Source organism: Pleurodeles waltl, chromosome 9 (assembly GCF_031143425.1).
Source record: "Pleurodeles waltl isolate 20211129_DDA chromosome 9, aPleWal1.hap1.20221129, whole genome shotgun sequence".
In the NCBI taxonomy this organism is placed as follows: domain Eukaryota; kingdom Metazoa; phylum Chordata; class Amphibia; order Caudata; family Salamandridae; genus Pleurodeles; species Pleurodeles waltl.
In genome coordinates this window covers 887,902,678-887,928,497 of record NC_090448.1, presented here as the reverse complement: position 1 = coordinate 887,928,497, position 25,820 = coordinate 887,902,678, and the positions used below count along the sequence as shown (strand labels likewise).

The 25,820-nt window shown below is 43.1% G+C and overlaps 1 protein-coding gene across 1 annotated transcript in view; it reads right to left on the bottom strand.

The window, feature by feature from the left end:
• The window catches only part of UBR7 (ubiquitin protein ligase E3 component n-recognin 7), an 85,199-nt gene that overhangs the window by 27,449 nt on the left and 31,930 nt on the right, over positions 1 to 25,820 (bottom strand). Inside the window, exon 8 of the mRNA XM_069208220.1 lies at positions 11,577 to 11,738. Within this exon, the coding sequence (XP_069064321.1) occupies positions 11,577 to 11,738 (162 nt within the window). The remainder of the gene's footprint in view (positions 1 to 11,576; positions 11,739 to 25,820) is intronic.

Sequence of the window (25,820 nt, the reverse complement as noted above, 5' to 3'; positions counted from 1 at the left end):
GCTCTACACAAAACTTGCCCTGCAGTAATGAAATCTACACTAAATAATAGCTTGGTTTCACACATGGTTCCTACTATACTAAAATCATATACATAGGTAGCCTCAGAAGGAGCATTGACACGATCTTCCATTCACGAATATGATGAAACTGACAGAAAAAGAATTATAGTATATGTAACAGATGACCTGAATGTGTACCGTGAAGAGCCTCCAAACTTAGAAATCTGTGAATATGCAAAAGACCTTGGTGTAATCCTCTACGGTGGATGAATGGAAATTGTGACAGGTCTGCAAATTTCATGAAATATCAAAATGTTAAAACCGATCTTCCATTAGTGTCTAAATTAATCCTCAGTGCTTTGATTTCTGTAACTGTTAGATTTTAGTGAAACCACCTGTCCAGGTTTAAGTAGCGACATTACACAATTTCACAGCTATCCTGTTGGGACTACCAAAAGCGATTTCATTTAATCGTTAGGGGCCAGACAAGTTCCCTACATTCCGGTTTGCAATTCTCCCTTAAAACAAGATACCAAACATAATATTTGTGGTCCCAGTCGAGGAAAGCACTGAGTCATTCACGCTAATCTAAAATCCCCACCCCAAGCGCTTAAGTGTGCATGGACAGCTATAGTTCATTAAGGTGCAGATTAATTATTAAAATTATAGTTTATAAACAAAACATGACTATTGAGTTTGTACTGTTGACCAATATCCTAACAATATATTTCTTTATGCAACAGCTATTATTAGGAGTAGGCATAATAACTACAGTAGTGTCCGTCTTGAAAAGGTAACCTATAATAGCTCCAGGTTTAGCAAACGTGCAGCTCATGCACCAGAAACCAACCATTTATAAACAAAAAAAACAGCCCAGCTTCTTTACAGATCTTGCAACAAAATAGCGCAATCTTTACAAAATAAGTTATCCGAAAAACATTCTTATCACATCGGATTCAAACTCAGTATAAAATGATTCCACCATCAGATTTAACAGTTTTTTTTCTCAAGGGTATTTATATGGCAAGAGAAAATGGGTCAGGTTTGTGATTAATGGCATTGTGCACAAAGTCCTTTTGTGGTCTTCACGTTATAATTTTTTTTCTTCTTGTCTGGTATAAAAAATTAAAGTAAGGGCACTTTGATCAACAGTACCAGGCATAGAAAAAAAGCCAGTGTCAGCACTGCCAACCAAAGACCCTATTTCTAGCATTGGTGACTCTGGGCTGGATGCTCAGGTTCAGGGGGTAAACTGATAAGGGGGGTGGAGGGGTGCGGCCCTCTCCCCCTCGTCTGTAACTTATAGAGGTACTCACCCTGGACCCCGGTGCAATCCAAAGGTGGTCACCTGGGGTTGGGAGGCCAGTTACTGGGTGGTGATCCTGGGCTGGCATACTCTGGACACCATGTAGTGCCCTCAAGGCTGGCGGGTCTATTCAAAGATCCAAACTTAAACCACAAATATTCATAACCCAAGAAACAAAGTGACTCTCAATCTTAAAAAAAAAAAAATCTATATGTCAAGATCACCAGGTCTAGTACTTATGTACCTACATAACTGCAGGACCACATATTTGACACAATGAACTTACTCATCAAGAAAAGAGATGAGTTACTTAACATAACCCATTAACAGTTTTCAAATCCTGGTACCTTTAATATGACTTACTTCTTTGCAGGCTGGGAATTTCCAGCAGTTAAAAGAGCAAGAAACACTGTTAAAATGGCTAATGGCTGAAGAACAGTGTTAATTTCAAAGCAATCACATGACTGAACTTTAACCAATCAGGTGAATGCAACAATACCCAGTCACCCTAGAAGCCATCGTAGCTCAGATTTTCATAGTACAAACAAAAAGGAATTACCAGTGAACATCTGACCGGGGAAGTTGATGAACTGCAAGAAATATACCAATGCTAGAGAACTACAGCTACAGTAATTTGTTCATTCACCAGCACTGGATTTATCAAGGATTCACAAACTTTAATTTGAAAAGCTAGACAGCACACTCACTTTATCGAAAGAGGTTGAAGAGAATTGCTTATGTCTCGAAGAAGCTGTGCTTAGTAATTCCCTGTCCTTCCATGTTGAAGTAGCGCATAGGTTGCTTAGAGTCACACCAGCCCAGCGCACTGCCATTGAAGACATGCTTTTGGAGACTCAACAGTAGACTAACTTTATTGTGAAGAAAGAGGATGCAAGCAAACACCCGTCGAAACAGGTCTTGCTCAGAGAGTACGACCTTTCATGATGAACAAAAGCCAAAAAGATCTGATCGCTGTTTTTAATGCCTCTAGTCTTCTCCAAATAAAAAAAAAGCAAGTGCAAATGTCTAGGAAAGGGTAGCATCTTTCTGCATTGGTGGTAGGGTTTGGAATGTGAAAGTGGTAGACAGATTGAACTTTAGACCACATTTTTTTTTTTTTTTTTTAAAGAACTGGACAAATGTTTCTCCGTTCGTAAAGGATTGGCCATTGACTTCTTCTAGAAGAAAACACTGGAAAGGGTTTTTAAGCCCTCTTTGGGGGTTTGTTGCAACAGAGATACCAAAATACAGCTCAAGACTGTTTAGAACACAACAAGCTGGACTCTTACTTTAGGAGGGGATGCAGTGAGGAGTGAGAATGGAACAGACCATTTATAAATTGCTCAGTCACTTGCACGTGTGAAAAGAATGACTGTTCTTGTGAAAATCTGTATCTCAAGATAGCTGCCAAACATACCTTTAATGACGTATTTAAGGACAGATTTCACCATAACCAGTATGTATGGTGGGATTTCATGACAGTGGAAGTAGGCCTTTTCATACACCATTTACAGAATTGCTTCCATTTAGTGTTTTACATATTTGAACTACCGTGCTTCCCAGTCTTTGGATATCTAAATGTACACATTCAGAAGACCACTTTCAAAGTAATTATGAACCAAGATAAGGAGTTCAAGGGTCACAGATAGTGAAGAAGCTCTGTCCCTTCAGCTTCGGCATATGTTCTGGATGTGCATTGTGTGGAAGGAATTAAAATGTAAAGTCCGAAATGTGTAAAGGCAATATGTGAAGACTTCTTGCGAACAAACCTGTTGACATACCTTCCATGTTGATCATTTTAATTTTCAAAGTAGTTTGTAGGTATAGTAAGTGTCAACTGCTGCAGCAGCACATTCACACGATGTACCTCTGTCCGGCGCTACTTCAACAAAAGTGGTCTTGGTTTTCCAGATACTGCAAAAGTCACCATGTCAATAGGTGTTCCTGGTAACATGCCCTGCCTGAGGTGCATTCTTTGTAAAACAGACATGTTGTGCGAGACGTGGAAGGATTCTGAATTTTACATTTAAGGTCATGGGTGCATCTTATAATTGCACCCAAAATCCATGATCAGGTTGCTAGCGGTTTGTTGTCCTTAGAAAGAACCCATTCAAATCACTCAGAGGTCGAAACGTCAACTTTTTGGTCCCAACCATTCATTCATAGCTGGATTTTTTGCAACCTACAACATTTACTTGTTTGGATCCTAATAATACATTCTAATAGACTGAGTGTACACACACACACACAGTCTGTGCATTGTGTAACATACTGGTTTACTATTTTTCAATTGCACTGCATCGTCACTAGGAGTACCTCTGTCTGAACTGTGAGGTCATGCATTGACATGTGAACAATATAAATCTCATAATTCCCCCCCCCCCCCAACCCCGTATTAATTTGTTTGTGACTGGATAGCAAGGATGATATGTTGTAGCTCATTGTAATGTAAAATATTCGATTAATGATTCCTAGTGTAACACTTTCTCACACACATTTACTACCCGTGTACCTTGGAACACAGGCTTGCCCCCCGTTTTTGCAAGTATTACCCTGACAACCTGAAGTACCCAATGTTCCTAAGTTATGTACTGTCATTTGAAGGTAAAGTCAGAAAAACTTCCACCAACAGGATAAAAGGGCATGGTTGATAAGACGTCACAAGTAAGCCGGGCTTTGACCGAAGCGCTACGAATATCCTAGTTGCTTCTGTGAAGGATTTTTTTGGGTCCAGTCTCTGCTGGGATGCATTCTTATCTGAAGAATATTACAGAAACCAGAGCCTGTTTTTGGCCATTACCGCCAAACTGCTAGGCGCCTCGTCTAAGATCCAAGACCTTCCGGCACACAGAGGATTTACCAAATTGCAATGCTGTTGAGATCGTGTCCATGTTAGTATCCATTTTTATGACTTGAAGAGCCTCATCCACTTGTTTGCCTAACTGCATTTGGCAATCAAATGGAATATGGAGGACCTTTCCCTTGCACATCTGGTTGAAAAAGTTGTTACACCATTCTTGCCGTCGAAGGATTGCTGTGCCAGCAAGATGACTTGCGCTCATATTACTAACATCCCAATACCCAAGGTATGGTCTCCTCACAGCCACTTTTGCTGCCTTTTCTGCCCTTTGATCAGAGTTTGAATGGTCTGCTTGATTGCCTAGAGCCATATTTTACATTTGTGGAAAACACCAAACTTGGGTATCATTTTTTCCGGTAACAGGTGTAGGAAAGGGTCTCTTTTTGACATCGTCACCCCCACTTTTTTGCCTGGTATCTAACGCAACATTGACCAAAGTGCACTGGGTTTCTGCTAACTAGGACCCCAGTGCCAGAACTCTTTCCCTAAGTCTGTACGCTTCCCCCAATTGTCAAAACCTTTAGCACCATTGTAAGTCCCTACTAAATGGTACCCCTGGTACCTAGGGTACAGCTACTGAAGAGTCTGCAAGTGCTGCAGCATGTATAATGCCACCCTAAGTGACCCCTCACCATACTCATGCAAACTGACACACCAAGCTGCATGAAATGGTGCAGATAAAAGTAAAAACAAGGCATGGCACACCCCATGTGCCAGGCCTGTCGACACTGCATGCAATATGTTTAAGTCAATTCTGCAGCAGGCCTTACAGCCCTAAGGCAGGGTGCATCACATTAAATGTGTGGACATACCTGTACATGCAGATATGCCCCTGGCATGTCAGTCTCGTTTCTCAGACATTGCAAGTGAAGCAGGGAAGCCATCTTAAGTATGTGTACTGGGCATTAGTGATCAAGATTTTCCCAGCTACATGATGGCTTCACGGAAATCAAAGGTGTTTGGTATCAAACACCTAGTATTAATAAACCCACACAGATTCCAATGATGGATTTATTAATACATGCACTCATCTTAGAGGTCCAACAAAACCTACTAGTCTTTGTGTGCTGGCTGACTGGAACAGTTCAGCCTGCCACCACAGATGCACTTCTGCAACCAGCCCCGTGCCTCCCCCAGGAGGAGATAGCCCCATTCTCAGAGGTCAGGAACAATGTCTGCTCTGGCAAGAGGTGTTTACATGTCCTCCAGGCAGGATGGGTAGTGAATCTGCATACCAAGGCCAGGGATTTGAAAGCCCCCGCCGACGGATTTGTGACCACGCCTTCCACCAGAACTGGAAGAAGCCCCCCCCTGCCCTGAGGCCCATTTGGCACCAGGTTAGGCAAGAAATTAGTTATGCAGAAGAGATGTTGCACACCTCCAGGCCAGCCAGGCCATTTAGGTGGGCCGCCTGATGTTCTCCACGAAAGAAGTGTTCCACCATCTTGTTTTTGATGGAACTAGGAACTCAGACAGGTTTATGCCCACTCTCCACAGGAAGTGGTCATATATTGGGGGTAGTGACCCCCAAGGTTAGGTATCCCATTGGCAATTACCCTTTGCTCTACTTAAATACCCTAAATTTAGTATTAGCACCAGGAATTCAGATCTGACTTACTCAAGGACACAGAAGAACTGCAAGAACTGAGGAGCAGCAAAGGACTTGGCACCAACCCTGCCAGCTGTCCCCAGCCTCTTCAACGCAGAAGCCAACAACCCCCGACCCCCATCAATGCAGCAGCTACCCAAGCAGAGATGTTCCATGCTTCTAGAGGCCAGCCCAGTCTCTCCAGCAAGTAACGCCATGCTAGACCCGCCAAGAGCACTCCAGCACTACAGGACCCCTTGCAGCAGGCATGACTTGGTGGTCCAACCCAGACACCGCCCCACAGAGATTGACCAGCTGATGAGGGACGTCAGCACCGCAGAAGCCATCATCCAGAGTGGCCCGGATGTCCTGTTTTGTCCCCATCTCAAGTTCATCACCTGAGGGAAGGGTCTCAAACGCCGCGACCCAACAGCACAAAGCACCTCTACACCCGAGCCCCACAGCCTAAGTCCAACTGGACGGACAGTGGCCCTAGCATCCAAAGACCTGTGCTCAACCTTGAGTTCTGCCAGACTGGGCCACGCCAGTCCCTGCTTGGGGGCTCTACGAAACATAGTGCCTCCAACTGCTGCAACAGGTCCGACCAAAGACACTGCACACAAGCCCCACAGCAACCAGAGTCCAGATCATTAGACAGTGCATCCCACCTCCAGAGACCCTAAAGACTTGAGCCCCCTTTTGGGTTCAAACAGTCGGGTTCAAACAGACTGGTTTGTGCACCCCCTCCCCAGTCTCAGCTTGAAACTACTTTATAAAGAGACAGTCTCCCATTGACTTTAACAGACAGCCCGACACCAAAACGCACCTCGACACCCAGAAGGCGCGAACTGTTAGTGCTACCTTGGACCTTACTCACCTGAAGTACAGAAGAACAATTCTGTAAATCATTGACAAGTATTTTTCCCCACAAGAATTTTTTTTTTTTTTTTTTACAGTAAATACAGTACTGTTGATTTAAATGCTGAATACTTACCTTAAGAACTACTTGCCTGATCACTAAGAATTGGGTCTAGAATATAAAAATCTGTACATTTTCTTTTTTATAAATTGGAGTCAGATTTCTTTGAGTGTGCCATTTTTTGACTGTGTGTATACAACAAATGCCCAAACCTCCCTTTGATTAGCCTAAGCTGCTCGACCACAGTACCACAAAATAGACCACTTGGGATTTCTGAATAAAGCCATGTAAAACAATAAGTTTGCCTGGACTGTACACTGTCTTCATTTTAGTGCACCATAGACAGCCAGCTTCCTACAACAGGAAAAAGGTTTTTAAACACAGACTGAGCTCAAAGTATAAGCCATGGGAATGCACAAATCTGGACTCTCCACTACTTTTCAATATACACAAGCAACATTTAATAGATATAAGTTAAATATGACCACTCATCTGCCTATCGTTTCTAACTTGGTGATCGTCAAAAAGTTATATTAACCACAATTCTGCTTCTTCTGTGAGGCAGCGTGCCTAAAAGCGCTCCATTACTACACAGATTTATTCATGCAGAAGTCTGAAAGAAAGCTATGCTCTAAAGAAGAAGAAAAAATGAAAATTGAGCATGTAGTTTGTGGGTCACATTAGTTTGCACTTGGCTGTAGAGGCATACAGGGAAATTGAACTGCGACAGCAAGCTCCTCTCCTTATCAGCGTATGTCCAGTAAGCATGTGCCTAAGTAGGGACTAATGTTAGTATTCCTTACTTTGTTTCAAGCTTGCTGTCAAAGTGTGGAAGCAATGGATGTGCCATCTTTTCCTCACTAGGACTTCTGAAGTATTCTATGCTTCCATAATTTTCCATACTTCTCTTTATCTTAGAGAGGCATTCCTCCTCATCCTCCCTCTGCCTTATGGCATCCTGTCAACTGTGTACAGCACCTTTATCATTGCATTTTCTATCCAAGCATTTATTTGTAGCTTGGAACCTCCACCCTCTCATGATTCTGTAGTACCCTCCTTGTACTCCTTTGACTTAACACAACATACTTCACCTCTTTAATTTCCACTGAGATCAACTATGGGTCCAGTCAGATTTCCGAACACATTTTTGCACTATCCATCTGTCTAGCTACTCCCACTCTGTACCTTCTGACCCAAGTACTTCTGCAAGCAGGGTCTGTCCTTACATGCTTATCTGCAATTTCCTCTCCACTAAATCACTGTGCTTTTGCCATTTCCTGCTCACATCTCTAGCCTATACTACCGGGCATCTACGCGTCCCTGACCCTGTCAATTCCCTCCTACTTAGCTCCAACTGTAAATCACCAGAGCACCATACTTTTCCCAATTACTGCTACACTTTTACCCTTAGAGTTAAGGTTTTTCTTTTTATACCTCACTCCTGCACTTTCCAAGCACAGAAAAAACGAATGATACATGCTTAATTTAATAGTACTGGATTTACTTACCCCAGAAAGGTGAACACAGATCTACCAGTCTCACAAGATACCATTTGCCTCTTTCCCTTTCTACCTTCCCTCTTTGCTCTAACACAAGCAAAAGCTTTGTTGTCCCCATCTATGCCCCTCCCTAGTTGCCTCCAGTTTGGTCTGCTTTAAGCTGCACTTCTTTTGCACTCTACACTTAATGAACTGCACATTAAAATATTTCCTCCTATTTCCACATCATCTGGTGCGCTTCACTCTTTTCAAGGGTAGTCCCTCACCCATCCCCAAAATGGCTACCCATTACCCCATCTACTGTCACTCTCCTATGGTTTCCCCATGTCATCCTATCCTTTGTACCCTTTTCCCACACCCTGGTCCCTCACAGCACAATTCTTTCCCCAAGTACTGCTACTCTATTCTGGTACAGTCCATCATAATACTGACTTGTTCTTTTCTGAAACGCTTAATATCATAATGAACTAGTGTAATTTCTAAGTAACATAATTAACAGATTGCAATGAGGCTCAATTGAATGGTATTCTATTTACCATTCCCTGAAGGATGGAAAGCAGACTCTTCCAACGATTTAAACATTTGCCATGCAGGTCGTAAATGAAGTCTGCGATGAACCTTAACCTGCTGAGACATTCACCAGCATCTTGCTTGCTGGTCCTCCATTCACTAATGCACAACAGGACAGTGAGTCTATCAAGACCCCTGCGCGAGTTCCACATCCCACGGCTATCCTCTCACTGATGCAGGCAGCATAGTGACAACATAGGGACATCCATGTGCTGACATTCATGATGTCATTTACCACTCCTGTAAACTCAATCAAAATACTGACAAACTCGAAAGAAAAAAAATACATATCCTAGTAGAATACTGTCAACTTAGAGACCACTACTGGCCATATAATCCATTACCTTCTATTTAAAAAAATGGAATAGCCAAAACAACCAGAATCCTCAAAAGCATCATATTTTAAAACGTTAACCATTTGAGATTTTAGGTTTTCATTAAAATCAATGCTCCTCTGCAGGACATCAAAATTAATTAGTACGGAACGTTTTACTGGGGTCTGGACACTGCATTAGCTCAGGCACTTAAACTGTTCTTATTTAGAAACAAATGTGTTAAAAAGCGTTTGACAAATGCAGTGTTATCTACAACTGATTTCTCCTCACAAGTCAGATATTCTGAACAACTTAACAAAACCTTGAGAGGTTAACAAGTTTACCAAAAAGGTACATTTAGATAGATGATGGAGATCAAAAAAGATCAGCCTAGCTTTCAACAATCCTCAACAGCGAGGGAAAAAAAAGTAACCAGCAAGCAACATTCTCTTCCAACCCTATTTTGTGGAAGGAAAAAAAAAAAAAAAAAATGCTCTAAGAACTTTGTTTGATCAACTGAAGCACCAAACAAAAGCTGAATAAAAGTTAGTAAAATTCAACACCATAAGGTTGGACTTTTGAAAGGTCTCAGCTTAATTGAAACTATCACTAACATTCTTAATTCCCACCCTCTACTAATGCCTTACTCACACCAACCCACTGCGAAAATAAACCAAATGTCTGAAGTCAATCATTTCTACGACGCTTCTACACCTCCAATAATCAAAAAGATGATGCAATTAACTACAGTGACAAATAATCAACAATTCCTCAAGAGAAGGCATCTTCCTGGCGACTAAACCAAAAACCAGATCAATCTTCCCCATTCCAGACTTTGCTAAAGAAAAAAAGAAAAAACAAAGCCCTCAAACCAGGTCAACTAACTAGACATCTTCTGGCTTATACAAACCTATCATGGCCTGTTAAATACATTAGAACGTTTTTCTGTGTGCTCAATAGAGAAAAAAACAAAAAACACACTGTATCAATCTGCCTGCTGAATAGTTCCATTACCCTCTTAATGCTGAACAATAACCTGCACGATGATAAAGGCAAACTTGTCTAGTCCTCCTTGGAACCATAGCTGCAGCCTCCTATATAGAAGGAACACCATAAGTTGATCCAAATCAAGAATGAGCTGCAAAAGCAGGGTACATCATTGCTTCACTTAATTTCTAAACAAATACAAACACATTTCTAATTTAGGGCAGTGGTTCCCAACCTGTGGTCCAGGGATCCCTGGGGGTCTACAACTGCTTAGATTTTTTTGTTGTTGTAATTTTTATAAATTTTAACATTAGGTCACCAGCTTCCAGTAATGACTCAGTGGGGGGGGGGGGTCCCCGGATTCCAGTAATGTTTCAGTGGGGGTCCATGGGTTCCAGTATTAATAAAAAGGGGTCCACGGAAGTAAAAAGGTTGGAAACCACTGATTTAGGGTGGCTCTCCTCTGATCCATCACCTGCGGCGCTCCCTCAGGATAATCCTTTTTTCAATGTGTATCCCAACATTTCTATTCACCAATGTGCGGCCAACACTAACATTTAATGACAAAATAAAAAGAATGGCACAAGCTTTCTGGCACCATTCACATCAAACAGTGAATTCAATATGGTGTGCATCATCTTAAAATCTTTCATAAATAACCTAATCATGTCATCCTTGCGAATTTCAGGAGACAAGACAAACCCATAGGAGCTAAATACATTTGACTGAAATCAATAAATTGAACTAAATCAAGGGCAGCCACAGCTATGTGTACATTTTCACCAGAAGACGGAAAGATTTTCTCCCGTTCAGAGACAAAGATGTAAAAACACCTATTAAATAAAGGCCTCTATCTAGAGATTCCTCGAATTCCTCCCCACGCTAACCCCTTTTCCATCTCGATTGTCTGTCTCCTTAATGCCCTCTCCAATCATCTCCAGACAAAGCATTATGCATGAATGGACAAATGCAGATATCTGAAGTTTTGCGCCATCTTGAAAGTTTTAACTTTGTAAAACTTAAAATAAGCCTCATTCTCTATGGTTTTGTTACTAAAAAAACCACATCAATACCCAATATGAAAAAACACCTAAAAATATGTAACAATCAGTTTTACTGATGTTCCATGGCACAAAGTAGGATCATAGTTTAGATATCTTTCATACAAACGGGTACAATTTGTGTGATGCCTGGAATGCTTTAATAAATAGCACAGAAATGGGAGAGCTAATAAAACCATTGATTCTCATGGCCTATTTTTAATTTTACCTTTCATTGCTGGTGGTTAAAGATGTCAAATACAACTTTATTTAGCATAAAATTTCAAAAGACAGTTTTGCTAATTTTTAAGAAGATGCAACATGCATTAGGGCTGTCAACTAAAAAGGAAAACTATACTCTTAAAAAGGAGACAGTGACTTAAGAGTCTATTCCCGCTGAGCTTGCAAGAAAAAAATAATAGTAATAATAAAATACCTCATCATAGCGAGGCACTCCCTTTGTTGCCAATGTACTTTTAGGATCAACATTTACCTGACAGTGCTTGCATGCACAAAGCTTGCTACGCCAGTTCAATGGCCAGTATGTGGCAGTCTCTCCCTTCTGGACTTGATGGACAGTCAGATTTTTTAGTTTGCATGTGGTCCCTTCATCTTCCATCTTCACTATGGGACAGGAATCTCCATTGGAAGTAGTCTGAACAGAAAGAAAAAAGCTTGATATGTATACATTGGAGTCTTTCTGTGAAAGGCTTGCAGAACAATTTCTAAACATTTGCAAAATGTTAATTGTAATACTGACCAACATACTAAGATCTACAGCTTAGACTAAAATAAAAAAGTAATATTTCCCCAAACAATGTATATGCTAAGTCTCATCTCCCTTCAAGACATTAGCAAATTAGGGGAAAATCATGTATGGGTTTGATATGAAATACAGGCCTTGTAAAAGGGGACAGCAGAAGTCTCAATCTGGGCATCACAGACCTGGGTAGTCATCCAGAAAAAAGTCAGTCTGTCTGGACACATATGGTTGTGACATAACTAAACAAAGACGGGGGGTGGGGCGCACAGTTACCCAATAGCAACTTCTTAGAGGACAACACTCAAGCAGGAGCACCTACAAACCCAAGAGGCTATCCATATGGCTCAATTTAAAAAAACAAAAACAAAAAAAAAAAAAATCTTCGCCTGGAGGACTGTAGAGGAATAGCTGCTTTGGGCTAAATAATCTTGACTAAAAAGTTTCAGGAATAGGTTGGAAAGGAGCAAATATGGTGAAACTGAGACTCCATGTCTCTAAACATTGTGGGAGAATGCCAACCCAGTGTTTAAAGCCGAAGGAGGGACACAACCTGGAAGCACAAGTGAAGTTACTTCCAGGTCAGAGACCTTAATCGTCATATAGGAGAAAATGTGAGCTGTCAGTGAGTAGGAAACAAGAGTCAGGTAGGGAACAGCCCAGACAAGAACAAAGACACAGAAGGCGAGAAAGCCAGACTACACAAGCCAACCCAAAGTAGACTGGCTACATGGGCTTCTGAACAGAGCATCCCATGGTAGGAGGTTGCTGCACTCCACATTAGCACAGTCCATCTGGAATAACGTGACTTCAATCAAGTAGTGCAGACATTAATTTCTAACAAACCTCACTGGCGGTGAAGGGGCAGGTGAAAGATACTGACACAAATATTCACCTGAGGGTTAACTGCGGAAACAGTAAGACTCCTCCAAAGGCCTGATTGGGCACAGAGGTGGAGAAAGCGAAAATGATTTCATTTTCTGGCAATTGATGTCTGCAAACCTTCGGAAAAGCCATAGAGAATGACTGGTTACAGAGCTAACAAAATAGTTCATAACCACTGGTTGCAAGAAGACAGAGCGAATAGAACAGTGTGAAGTAACATTGAGCCGTTTGTAGGAAAACCAGTTATGCAGGAACTCTAAAAGCTTTAAACTGATAACTCATTGAAACTATTTTCTATTTACATAACTTTATCAACTACTGACATCCTATTTGTGCCCTTGTCCAAACTGGATCATATATTTGTGCAATACTGAAGGTCTACTAATTTATGGTTTCACTTATTTACAGACTAAATGTACCCTTCTCTTTCAAGAGCAGTGGGTGGCCATATGGAAATTCTCAGTCTTCTCGAAGATTACTTCAGCATTATCACAGACCATAGAGTTGTCTATTTATAGGTATGTCCATTTATAGGTACCTAAAACATGCTCTTGTGCTTGCATCATAAAAACTTGCCTACTTGGTGTCCTCTACTCGTTTCTATGATGCAAAGCTCATTCAAGGAACAAACAAAGTTTTGGTTTCACCTGACCAGCACAGCAGCTAGAGTCCTCAAAGAACATATCCGTTTTCCAACAGGTTAAGATTGTCTGGTCTTGCATTTAATTGTAGCTAAACTATTCAGCTAAATGCGGTCCATTTGTGCCAAACTTCCATAGTTATGTAAGACTGTTGCATATTTTCTCAAATTCTACTACTGATTTAGAGTAAAAAACTTCATGCAATGCTTTTAGGACCTTGGTTCTGGTTCCTTTTTCTTACACAACACTGAAATAATTCCTGAAATAATAAGAAATACACGTTACCGAGACATTATGGATTCTCTAACCCCGCTGTGGACACGACCAAACAAACTCAATCTTCAAAAAGTGAACAAAGAAGTTTGCCAGGTTACAATGCATCCAAGATTCCAATGCTGATCTGTAGGTTTAGATATGTCTGGCCGTGGCAATCAATAGGGAACCTCACGAGCACTGCCTAGAAACATATGCTTGGCTATCGTAGTCTAACAAACATCCCGACTGGGTAACCAGAGCTTACTACTCAAGTAAATCACATGGCAGAGAAAGACCCAATAAAAGAATTACATTCAACACAGCAACCATATGAAGACCAATGAGCAATTACAAGATAAATTAACCCATCTGAAGCAGACTGCGTTAAAAGGACAAAGGAACTGCCTTTTAGTCTGCAACAAATGAGGTCCTAGTTCTTCTTTGTCTTATGGAGAATACCCTTATTCTTGTGGGCCTAGCAAGATAAACCATGTTGGTGATCAAAATTATCTGGCACAATTCAAGTCTATCAAGACAGTGATTCACATGGGACCCAAAAGCCATTTCCTAAAGAGGGCAAGTTGTTCCTGAAAGACAATCAATGGACATAATGGATGTCCTAGTTGAGGTTACCGGACTCTGGTGACAGTGCAAATGTGGTTGCTGGAAGCCATGTGATAGACATTTAAAAAGGTACAACTATCATGTGCTACACGAAGAGCAGAGCCACAATTAATTTGAAGTGAGGTTCATTCAAGTTATCGCATGCTTTTGAAAAGGAAGTTGCTTACCTGCAAATGTAGTTCTCTAGCATTGGCATTTTTCATAGATTCACATGCTTGAATCATTTCCTGTCACTAAAGGAGCCCACAGAAACTGTAAAGCAGTACAATAAAGTACACATAGCCTAAACATAGCCTATAATGGCTAGAAAACATTAATTTGATTAGTGTATCCACATAATTTATAAGGAACCAAGCTCCAGCCAATTAAGCAACCTCCAGACCACTGCCAGAGGCATCATTCCCTCAGATCTTCTATTGCACACAACGTGTGACTGAGTCTCCCTGACCTCTGCTTAGTTTATCAACAGTTTCTCATTTAAAGCTTTGTCATCAGGAAGGGATAAACTAACCTACAACAGCCAAAATGTGAGTACTCCATGTCAAAAATGATAAAGAAAGGACTCTTCAGACATTGTGAAAAAAACAGACTTCATTCAGAAGATCCACGTAAGGATCCTTGCATCCTTTTTGCAATGTTAAGGATGAGATCTGCCATACTTTTTCCTCCAAGACTCTTATAGAGGAGGGAAGCTTTTTATATGGCTCCAAAAATTAAAAGCTAAAGAGGTTGTGTTTTATGGAGGATAGTAGGGATTCCTTATATACTGAAAAATCACAAAAATGGGAAAGGTCACGTGATCATAGGTTATGGAAGTCACCAACAAAAGCCCTAAAAAGACTCACGAGTCTTCAAGAGGACATCAGAAGAGCACGCTCAGAGAGAAAAGGAATAAAATCTCTGAGTGAGATCTGAGTCTACCACTTCATCCGCCAGTTTGGTGTTGCATAGGAAAAAAAAAAAACCTCCTCAGAGCCAGGCAAGAGATGCCAAATCAGCCTTCAAAATGATGACAGTTGTTTAACATACAGATTACTTCCTCAACAACGATAATGGTTACTGCACCATTGGTGAAGATTTCATCCACAAAAATGCTAAAGAATATATGTGTGTGTTTAAAAAATAAAAATAAAAACAAACAAACAAACCACACACACACACGAATCATCGATGGCACCATGGACGAGGGAAAGGATAGTCAGTGAGAAGTATTCAGTCTATGAAGGACAATTTGGAGCGGCCCACAGTCCTTCCCAACTAAATGTCAAATACCAAGACGAGGATGAAGAGGAACACTGAATATTATTCCTCAGGACCACAACAATTTATAGAAAAACCTACGCAGTATTGGATCTTTAAGAGATTTGCATTCTTGAATCACAACAGCCAGCAGTTAAAGCATCTGTATAATCTTCATTAGTAGGTCACAATAGGCTCCTGAGGCATCACAGAATGGGGGCAGTAGCCCAAGGGGGCTTGTACAACTTCTCCATTGTATCTCCCACCAGTTCAGGAGTGATGCGCTGACACTGGTCAATTTACCCAGGGTCTGCACTCTGAGGCTGAACTTAGAGACATGGGTGAGTCCTTCCTCACCTTGCCCCTACATCTGGGCTCACGTACCCTCCTCTGGGGAGTGGTACTGCCAGACAACTGGACTGTCAGGGCACCCTAAGGGGTCACCCCTCTCAGTTCTCCTGCCACTAGGGGCAACTCATTTGCCAGAATGCAGTCAATGGGCATCTGGGGACTAACTATGAGCCGCCTCTGGGTCACCTTCCCTCCCCGCTCCAGGGATACCAGGGCCATGGGGCAGAGAAATCCTCCTCATGGACTGGAGTTACCCTACACACCTGTCCGGTGTACTGCTTTGGCGAAACTAGTCTCTCCACCATCATGGTAAGACTAGCCCCTGTGTCCCTCAAGAGTGGTGACGGGGACCCCACTCACTCCCACCTGGTGGAAGTGACGACTCCCACCCTCAGGGATCACCAGCTTACCCTCTGAATATCTCCCAACTGAAGGAGATGAAGGCATGGTCTACGACCTGCCCCTGGGGACTACTTTCCCCTAAGGCCACCCCTACAGAGGTCCCACCAGTGGGTGAGTTCTTTGGACAGACGGAGTCCCCCTTCCTGTGCCCAAGCTGGGAGCACTCAAAGCAGCGGGGTTGGGAACGGGATGCTTTGGGCCACCCCCCACCAGAACCACCACCATGTTTCTCAGATGGGGCATGGGAACCCTTTCCTCCCTCCCCCCCCCCTTTACTCTGGGACTTGTTTGGGTCATCTTTAACCTCCCCCTCAATCAGTTGGGGGGGGGAACCACAACCACCCTTCTTGGTGTCACTCCCAGGTACCTTTTTGGACACACTGGTGCTAACCCAGAGGTCCGTCTCCTCAGCAAGCTTTCTAGGATCAGTCAGCTTACTGTCAACCAGGTGCTGGCGCAACTCTGTAGATCAAATACTGAGCATATGCTCTCTCAGAATGAAATTGCATAACCCTGTGAAATCGTTTAGTTTACTGCCCACACCCATCTATTCAGTGCCTTACTGGAGAAATCAAAAAGTCTAACCAGTTCTGTGCGGAGAGATTGGTGCTGTCCCTGAACCTCTAACGGTACTTCTCAGGTGTCAACCCAAACTTGGCAAGCACAGCTGTTTTCATGGGTGTGTATCTGTTTAGATCCTTAGGAACCAATGCAAGGAGTGCGTCCCTCCCCACTACTGGTACATACTTCCACAAGGCCCCTCCACAGAGACCCCATGAGCTCTTAAGGCAACTTCATAAGCAGCCAACCACTTATCAATGTCATATTCCACCACATAACTTGGCACTACATTTTTGGGTATACAAACCTTCCTTTCCCCAGCAGGTCCTGCATGTATGTTGCCACCATCAATGCTGGATTCAGACTGCCTCGCCTTGATATCCAGCTAATTGAGACTCAGTTCATGGGCCAACAAAAGTTTATTTTCAGCCAAGGCCCTTTCAGCCTTAGCTTTAGCCTGTTTGGCTTCTCTTTCTGCCCTCCTCTCATTCTGTTGAGCTTCAATTTTTAACTTTGCCATTTGCAGTTGAAATTCTCTCTCTTCCCTCCCTTCCTCTGCGGTCAGGCCATGGCTAGATACACTGCTTCCTGGTTTAGCAGGGGCCACAATTACAGGGGTAACATCCCCCACTACTGGCAAAGAAAATCCCGAGGGGGGGGCTCCTCTGGACACTCCTTCTTAACATTCTCATATGAATGGGCTTCTGCCCAGGCCCTCAGCGCCTTTTGGTATTCCTCCTTTCTGGAGGCACCCTGGGTAGGTACTCCAATCTCTTTGCAGAACCCCTTCAGCTGGTTTACAGTGTATGTCTCCAGCTTGGCTAGGTCAAAATCTTTAGCTCCTGCTTGAGACCCAGCCAGAGACTTGTTGAATAAGGATTTAGTTAATGTCAGGCAGAAAACGGAATTGCAGAAAAAGATTTAAAAAAATAAATAAAGTTGACCTTCAATTGTGGGTACGTAGTGTACACATAGCTATTGTATGTCACTGCACGAATACAAGTCCTATCCTCACCGCTGATCGCCAATGTTAGAAATGGGGTCTTTGGTTGGCAGTCAGGTTACCCCCTGTCCAAGCAAGGACCCTCAATCTAGTAAGGGTAAGTCACACACATTCCAAATTATCCTGTGCCCACCCTCTGGTAGCCTGGCACTGAGCAGTCAGGCTTAACTTAGGAGGCAATGTGTAAAGTATTTGTGGAATCAATCATGCAATAACACAGTATAACACCACAACAATACAGCACACAGCATTTAGAAAAATATAGAATATTTATCTGGATAAAAGCAGGTCAAAACGATCAAGATTTGATAAGTACACATTGAAACATCACTTCAGAGAATGTTAAAGAGTCTTTAAAAAGCAACAAGTCTCTCTTGCAAGCACAAAGTACCTGGTTTGCGTTCAAATTCTCTGCAAGGAACCGCAGAGAAGGGGGATGTGTGGAAAATGGGGATTTGTGCGTCGGCTTCTCCAGGCGCACAGAGACGATGTGTCAATTTCCCACGAAGGGAAGGCTTTCCTTCGATTTCCCGCATGCGGTCTTGGATCCTCTTCGGACTGCAGGGTATTCGGATGCCCCGGGGACGATAAGGAGAAATCCTGGGCGTGCAGGGCGAAGTGACAGGAGCTGCGTCAATCCAGTGGGCGATGCAGGGAAATCTGTCGCACTGCAGGCACTAAGTCGATTCTTCTCGCAGGAAGTCAGGCTGCCTTGTTCTGGCTTGGTTATGCGTCGATCCAGTGGTCTGTTCAAAGTTTCAGTCGCAACGTTGGTGCTGTGTAGATCTCTCGGGGAGCCGGGCTGCGTCGTTCCAGTTCTGCGTGCAGTGATTTTCTCACACGATGCAGTCTGTGCATCGTTTCTGGCAGGCTGTGTGTTGAATTTTCACTGCACAAGGAGTTCTTTGCAGGATGAAGTCTTTTTAGTCCTGAGACTTCACGGAACAGGAGGCAAGCTCTATCCAAGCCCTTGGAGAGCACTTCTCAGCAGAGTCAGAAGGCAGCAGGGCAATAGTCCTTTGCAGAAAAGCAGTCAGGTGAATCCTTTGGGCAGCCAGGCAGCTCCTCTTGGCAGGTTGCAGGTCTAGAGTGTCTTCACCAGTGGTATCTTGTCCAGAAGTGTCGGAGTTGGTAGGGTCAGAGGCCCTCTTTAAATACCCGAATGTGCCTTTGAAGTGGGGGAGACTTCAAAGACCAGATTAGAAGTGCACCAGGTCCCCTTTCAGTTCCATCCTGTCTGCCAGTGTCCCAGTAGTGGGCTTGGCAGTCCCATGTGAGGGCAGGCCACTGTCCTTTCAAATGTGTCAGGCCCTCCACCCTCCCAGCACAGGAAGTTCAGTATACAGATGTGTGCAGATGTGACTGAGCATCCTGTGTTTGGGGTTGCCTAAGTGAAATGCACAAGGGAGCTGTCAACTAACCTAGCCAGACATGTATTGTAAGGCACAGAAGGATTTAAGTGCAGAGAAATGCTCACTTTCTAAAAGGGGCATATCTAAAATAGTAATAATAAATCCAACTTCACCAGTCAGCAGGATTTTGTATTACTATTCTGGCCATACTAAATAGGACCTGGTTACTCCTTTCAAATCAGAATCTGCCACTCCAAGAGTATATGAGGGTAGCCCTAATGTTAGCCTATGAAAGGAACAGGCCTTACAGCAGTGTAAGACGAATTTAGGAGTTCTACACTACCAGGACATATAAACTACACAGGTACATGTCCTGCCTTTTACCTACATAGCACCCTGCCCTATGGGTTACCTAGGGCCTACCTTAGTGGGGACGTCTGTGTAGAAAAAATGGAGTTTAAGGCTTCGCAATTATTTATAAATGCCAAGTCGAAGTGTCAGTGAAACTACACACAGGCCCTGCAGTGGCAGGCCCGAGACATGGTTAGAAGGCTACTTATGTGGGTGGCACAACCACTGCTGCAGCCCACTAGTAGCATTTAATTCTATCTACATAGCACTAGATTCAGGAAGACAGACTGTTGGAAATGGCCTTTCTGCAGGGTCACACCTAAACTTTTTGCCTTCCTCTTTCTCTGACCTAATTTTTGCTGGCTTTAGGACTCTGCACACTTTACCTCTGCTAATCGGTGCTAAAGTGCATATGCTCTCCCCCTAAAACATGGTGACATTGGCTCATACCCAGTTGGCTTATTTAATTTACTTGTAAGTCCCTAGTCAAGTGCACTACATGTGCCCATGGCCTGTAAATTTCAGGCATCTTAACGTCCAATCTTTGCAGTGTTTTTTCAGCTGCTGTTTGTGAATTCGGAAAGAATGGCATCAGGACAATAAGCTCATTTAGATAAAAATCTTGAATTGTACAAAAGGCGAACTGTAGAAAAGGCTAATTGTGAAGGCAAGTATCTCACCAACTCTCCTTGCTGATGTAAGGACCAAAAACAATGCAATTTTCCACTTTAAAAAAAACATTTTAATCTGTTTTGTGGATAGGTTCAAATGGACCCTTCGTCAGATGCACAAGCACTGTGTGAGGACCGAGATGCAGGCAGTGCCTAAATTGGAGGAAGGAATCTGAAAAGGCCACTAAGAAACTGTTCAATCACCCTACTAGACCACAAGAACAGTGACCCAATCGATCCACTACATGGATCAAACCTAACTCCCAAAAGTAAGAAATATGGCAGAATAAGCTCGATTTCTGACACCATAAACAGAACATATAAACTGAAATGGAAGCATTTCCATTAGTGGTATCAGCTCTGGCTTTCACAAGAATCTCTACAGTCTTGAGGGCCACTCATACTTGCAAATTCACTCTATTGAGGACCCAGGCCGATAAGTGGAAGGAATTTGAGTCCAGATTAAGTACTTGGTTCGCTGTTAACAATGTAGGAGGGGGAGGAGGTGCAGGGGGGGGGGGGGGGGGGGGGTGTCAGCTGGGTGAAAGTCCTTTCCAATAGGAGTAACAGTTCTGTGAATCAGTGCAGCATGTGCCATCTTGGAACAATAAGAATTATTCAGCATGGAAGTCTTGGAATCAAGGGGAGCTGGGGAAAGGTGTAGGCAGATACCTGACCAATTCATTGAAAATATTCCATACAGCACCCGTTGTGGGTGCCAGTTTGTGTAAAATTTGCATACAATTATCGCGTGGCGAAAGGATCCAGTGTCGGCTCATCCCCTCGATGGAAGATTTTGTCCAAAGATCTCTGGTTGAGTTCCTATTTGTGGTAGTTTTTTTCTGACCTGCTCAATGTATCAGCCAGACTATTGATTGTCCCTGCAAGATGTTACACTCTTATTGTTATTTGCTGCTGCAGTGCCTATTTCCAGATTTCTTGCGCTTCCTGTGATGAAGCGGAGATCTTGTGCCCCTTGTTTGTTTGTATAATGCATGCTGGTGGTGTCTGTGTGGATCAACACTGACAAGCCTGTTATTCTTGGTAGGAATGGCTGTAGGTGGACACCCCATCCCCCTACGAAATATCTGTGATAATAATGAATTTGGGTATCCGAGGTAGGTATGTTAGTCCTGTCAATAGACACCATCCCTAGAAGGGATTTGAACCGGCTCACAGAAACTGACTCTTCAGTCACCTTTGCGCCAACAGTTTGAATCATATTTACATTAATTGTGATAAGAATGCCATGTGTTGTATCCGGAGCTGCTCCTAGGAACGTTATCTTACTGGAAGGATTTATTGATGATTCCTGATGATTGATGGTAATTCCCAAGTTGCTGAACAGAGCTAGACAAGCTCTTGTTGGCTGACAAGGAGTTTGTGCCTTCATCATCCAGTTGTCGAGGCATGGAAATACCTACAAATCTTTCTGTCTTAAATGACCTACCACCGGAGAGAAACATTTTGTAAGCATACAGGGAGCTGATCTGAGCTTAAAGGGGAGAACTTTGTGTTGATAATGATTGCCGGCCACCCTAAATCTCAAGAATATGGGATGTCTTGGATGAATGGCGATGACCAAAGGAATGCTGTATAGCCAAAGTTGACATGTAATCTCCCTGCATTCACAATAACGATGTCCCGAAGAGTTATAATGCAAGAAGTTTGCCTTCTCAGGGTGTTGTTTAGCTTCCGCAGGTCCAAAATGGGTCGCCATTCTCCGGATTCTTCTTTAAAAAAAGAAAAAAAAAAGAAAAAAAAAAAAAAAAGGAAATTAGGAACAGAAACCCACTGCTTATTGGAAGTGTGGCACTTTCTCTATTGATCCCTTCCGCGGCATGATCAGCACTTCTTGTTGGGAATGGGGTAATCCCCTTGGTGGACTCTGGGGGAATTCTAAGGTATGACCGTAGTTGTGTGCCATGCCCCGCTCACTGCATCTAAATATACTTAAGTCACACCTACAGCCGGCCTCAGAGCCTGAAGACAGGGTGCACTGTATATGATGTGAGGACATATCTGCATGAGCAGATATGCCCCTGTGATGTTTAGTTCAATTACTTAGACACTGCAAGTGAACAGGGAAGCCGTCCTAAGATATGTACTGGGCACTGGTCAACACAGGTTACCCAGCTACAGAATGGCTTCAATGAAACCTATGGTGTTTGGTATCAAACACCTCGTCTTAATAAATTCAGACTGATGCCAGTCTGATTTATGACATGCACCCAGAGGGCATCTTAGAGGTGCCCCCTAAACAGTAATAGTCCTCTAGTGTGCTAAATGACTGGTACCAACCAGCCTGCCACCACAGACATGTTTCGAACACCCTGGAGGCAAGAGCCTGCACTCTCAGATGTCAAACAATGCCTGCTCCAGAGGAAGGTGTTATCACCGCTTCCACCAGGATGGTTAGTGAATCTGCATACCAAGGCCAGGGACTTCAAAGACCCTGCTGCCTTTGCCTTGCAGCCCGGCTTCCCCCAGACCTTGGAGTTGCTACCCTCTGGCCGGAGGCCCATTTAGCACCAGAAAAGGCAGGAAATTAGCTCTGCAGGTACGTGTGGTGCACTACTAGGCTAGTCACACCCCTAAAGTGGGCAGCCTGATGTGCTCAAAGAAAGAAGGGTTCTACCATCTTGTTTTTGGTGAAACTATTTCCCAGAGTCCGGTTTATGGCCACTTCCTACAGAAAGTGGCATTTAGGGGGTGTAGTCAACTCAAAAGGTAGTTAGTCCATTGGCTACTACCCAACACTCCCCTAAATTCAATGTTTAGGTGGCAAGCCCCCTGACACTAGAACAGACTGAAGAAAGAAAGGACAAAGAAGAGCTGAAGAAGCAAGAACTGGGGGCTGCTGGTGGGCTTTCGCGCAAAACCTTGCCTGCTTCTGTCCCAAAGACCCGACTGGTCCTGCAGCTTTGCATCCTCCAAAAGCAGAGAGCCTCTAGGACATAACCAAGCCATCAGTATATCCCTAGAAGTAGAGGAGCCCCTTCCCTGCATTCTGCAAGCACCAAATGTAACATATGGCTGACCAGCGGGCCGACTGAGGCAGCAGCCCAGGAGGTCGGCACTGAGCTCCAGCAGGATGAACCCATCTCACCACCTAGTGAGAACACCCCAGGACCTAGCGAAGCCAACCTGCACTATATATCCTGGGTGCCAGACCCCTTGCAGCAACTAACGCTTGTTTGAGTCCAGACTGGACACAAACGCTGCAACCAGAAACCAGTCATCTAGGATGGCAGCATCGCAGAGGCCATCACTGAGTTACCAAAACCTGCTGCACCCAAGCTCCACGTTCTGGGTTCACAACAACAGACTGTTCCCTTACTCTCAGGACCCTCACCAACCGAGCTCTCTCTCTCTCCTACACTGCCCTCCATTGGGAACTCCTGGACTTCTTTTAAAGTCTCCCTCTGTAGCCTGAATCCATGTGACCCCACCCCCCCTCAATGCGCAAGGCACCTGACCCATCCAGCTGCACCCTCTCCGGCTGGGCGGTTAGGGGCAGGCAAAACTGAACGGCTGGCATTTTTTGTGACCCTGTCACCCTAGCACCCTACGACCTAAAAAGGACCCCTGAGAATCAACTGCAAAGTTATGTTATTTTACATGGACTTGTATGGCGCGTATCTACCAAAACGGCCTCGCAGCAAAAAGCAAGAGTACTTTTTCCCCAAAATAAAGTCCTTCACTATGTAAAAGTTAATTTGAGTGAACTGTTAATTGCAAAAATTGACACTGCAACAGTACTTACCTTTTTCCTGAAGTTTTTCTAGTGTTTTAACATTATATAAGAGTAATTATTATTTTAATAAACATATGGTCTCGAGTTTCTTCAAGTGTGTGTCACATCTACTGACTGTGACAAACAAATGCTTACCACTACCCTCTGATAAGTCTAAACTACATGCCCACACAATCACAAAAGAGCATTTGAGATTATTTAAACCATTGAGGCAGTGGTGTGTAATTCCTATTGTCTAACTGCCAGGACATTGGGGTCCAGGACAACACTTTCTCATGTTTATTTTGTCCTTTGGACAAGTAGGCCCAACCTCTTGCAGCAAAAATCCTTTGGCTGCCAGTTTACAGTAGCACATCATGGATCAAGGAAGGGCATTGTCTGCAGTTAAGGACATATTTGTGTCCACATGTCAATGCTGTTTGAACTTCTAATTTATGGTTCATTAATGCACAACCTTTATTATTAGGGTGTGCGCTCCAAGGAAATGTTGTAGGCTCGGACTGCACAGCAGACAGTGGTCCCAGTATAAAAGTGTCTACACACGTTTTCAAAGTTTAACAATGAGGCGAAGTACAATGCTCCCAGAATGCTCTCTGGGTCGAAGCGAAAATTTGCAGAAGAAGCTTGAAAACAAGATTGAGGAGTCTGCTTTGAAATTACATGCTCACAAAAAAATGCAACATGGACAAAATACATTCTGCTAAACTACTGTGAATTTTAGGCAGCATTTCTGTGAAGCATCATCTACTTAAGTGTGTTGATGCATGCTAATCTTCCAAACAAATACGTAATGGAAAAGTAGTGCAACCAGTTTCAACATGATTATGCGAAACAAAAATAAACAATCATTGGTAAAGCCAATAGGACCGTCATTGGTGGTCAGACTTTTCATTTTGTCAATGCATATCTTGTTGTCTTTATGTAAAACTTTGTTGTGGGAGCTGCCAGGCCCTCACCATTACAACAATTATTGGCAAAAGGTGAAATGTTTTGGTAAAACACACACACACACACACACACACACACAGTAGTCTGGCACTGAACAAAACTACTTTGTGTGCAGTCATGCTTCTAGTGAAAGGCCAGACTGAGGTCACTCACAGTGAAGCCAACCTACACACAGACAAAATTTTATTAAAAACAAAATGTCTTTGATAACTCAAAACCTAATTAGGGGCCCAATTCTTAAAGTCAACGTGCATCCATGGTATATGTCCTTGCATTAGTGAAGATTTATAGCTTTCATGAATTCACAATAACTTAAGGAAGTAGGCCAGGAAATTGCTCTCAGGAAATATCAGGGAATTGCTTTTTAGCACGAGTAGATATGCATATGTAGTTTTGCACATGAGAAAATCTTTCAAGTGTTTACAAGTTCACTTTCCCTCCAGCCACTTTTTTTCCCCAAATGTGGAAGAAGTTTTATTTCTGCCTTGTGAGGAGTAAACCCTGGAACTATTGCTTAATGCTACCTCTAGCCCCAGTATGTAGGTCTGTGGAAAGGTAGACAAATGCTGGAAATACTACCTTTCAAACTCTACTGTAGTATAAGCCCTATCATGGTCAGAGAGGGTATGACCAGAGGTCTTCTGTAATGAGATTGCTGCCATAATTTATTGTGCCATTCCATGACACCAAAGGGACATGTGGATTTTTTAACAGGACAAGTAGATTTCAGTAGCAACCTGTCCCATGGACAAATAGTTATTTTATTAAATTCCACACCCCTGCCCTGTAAACCAATAAGAGTTGCCTGGACTATTTGCGTAGTATCCCCTTACATTGGCACACGACAGATAGCCAGCTTCCTACACTGAAAGTTCAGCAGGGGGATAGAGGACTTTACTGATAACTTAAATAGGGGTTTCCACAAGGAAACTCACAA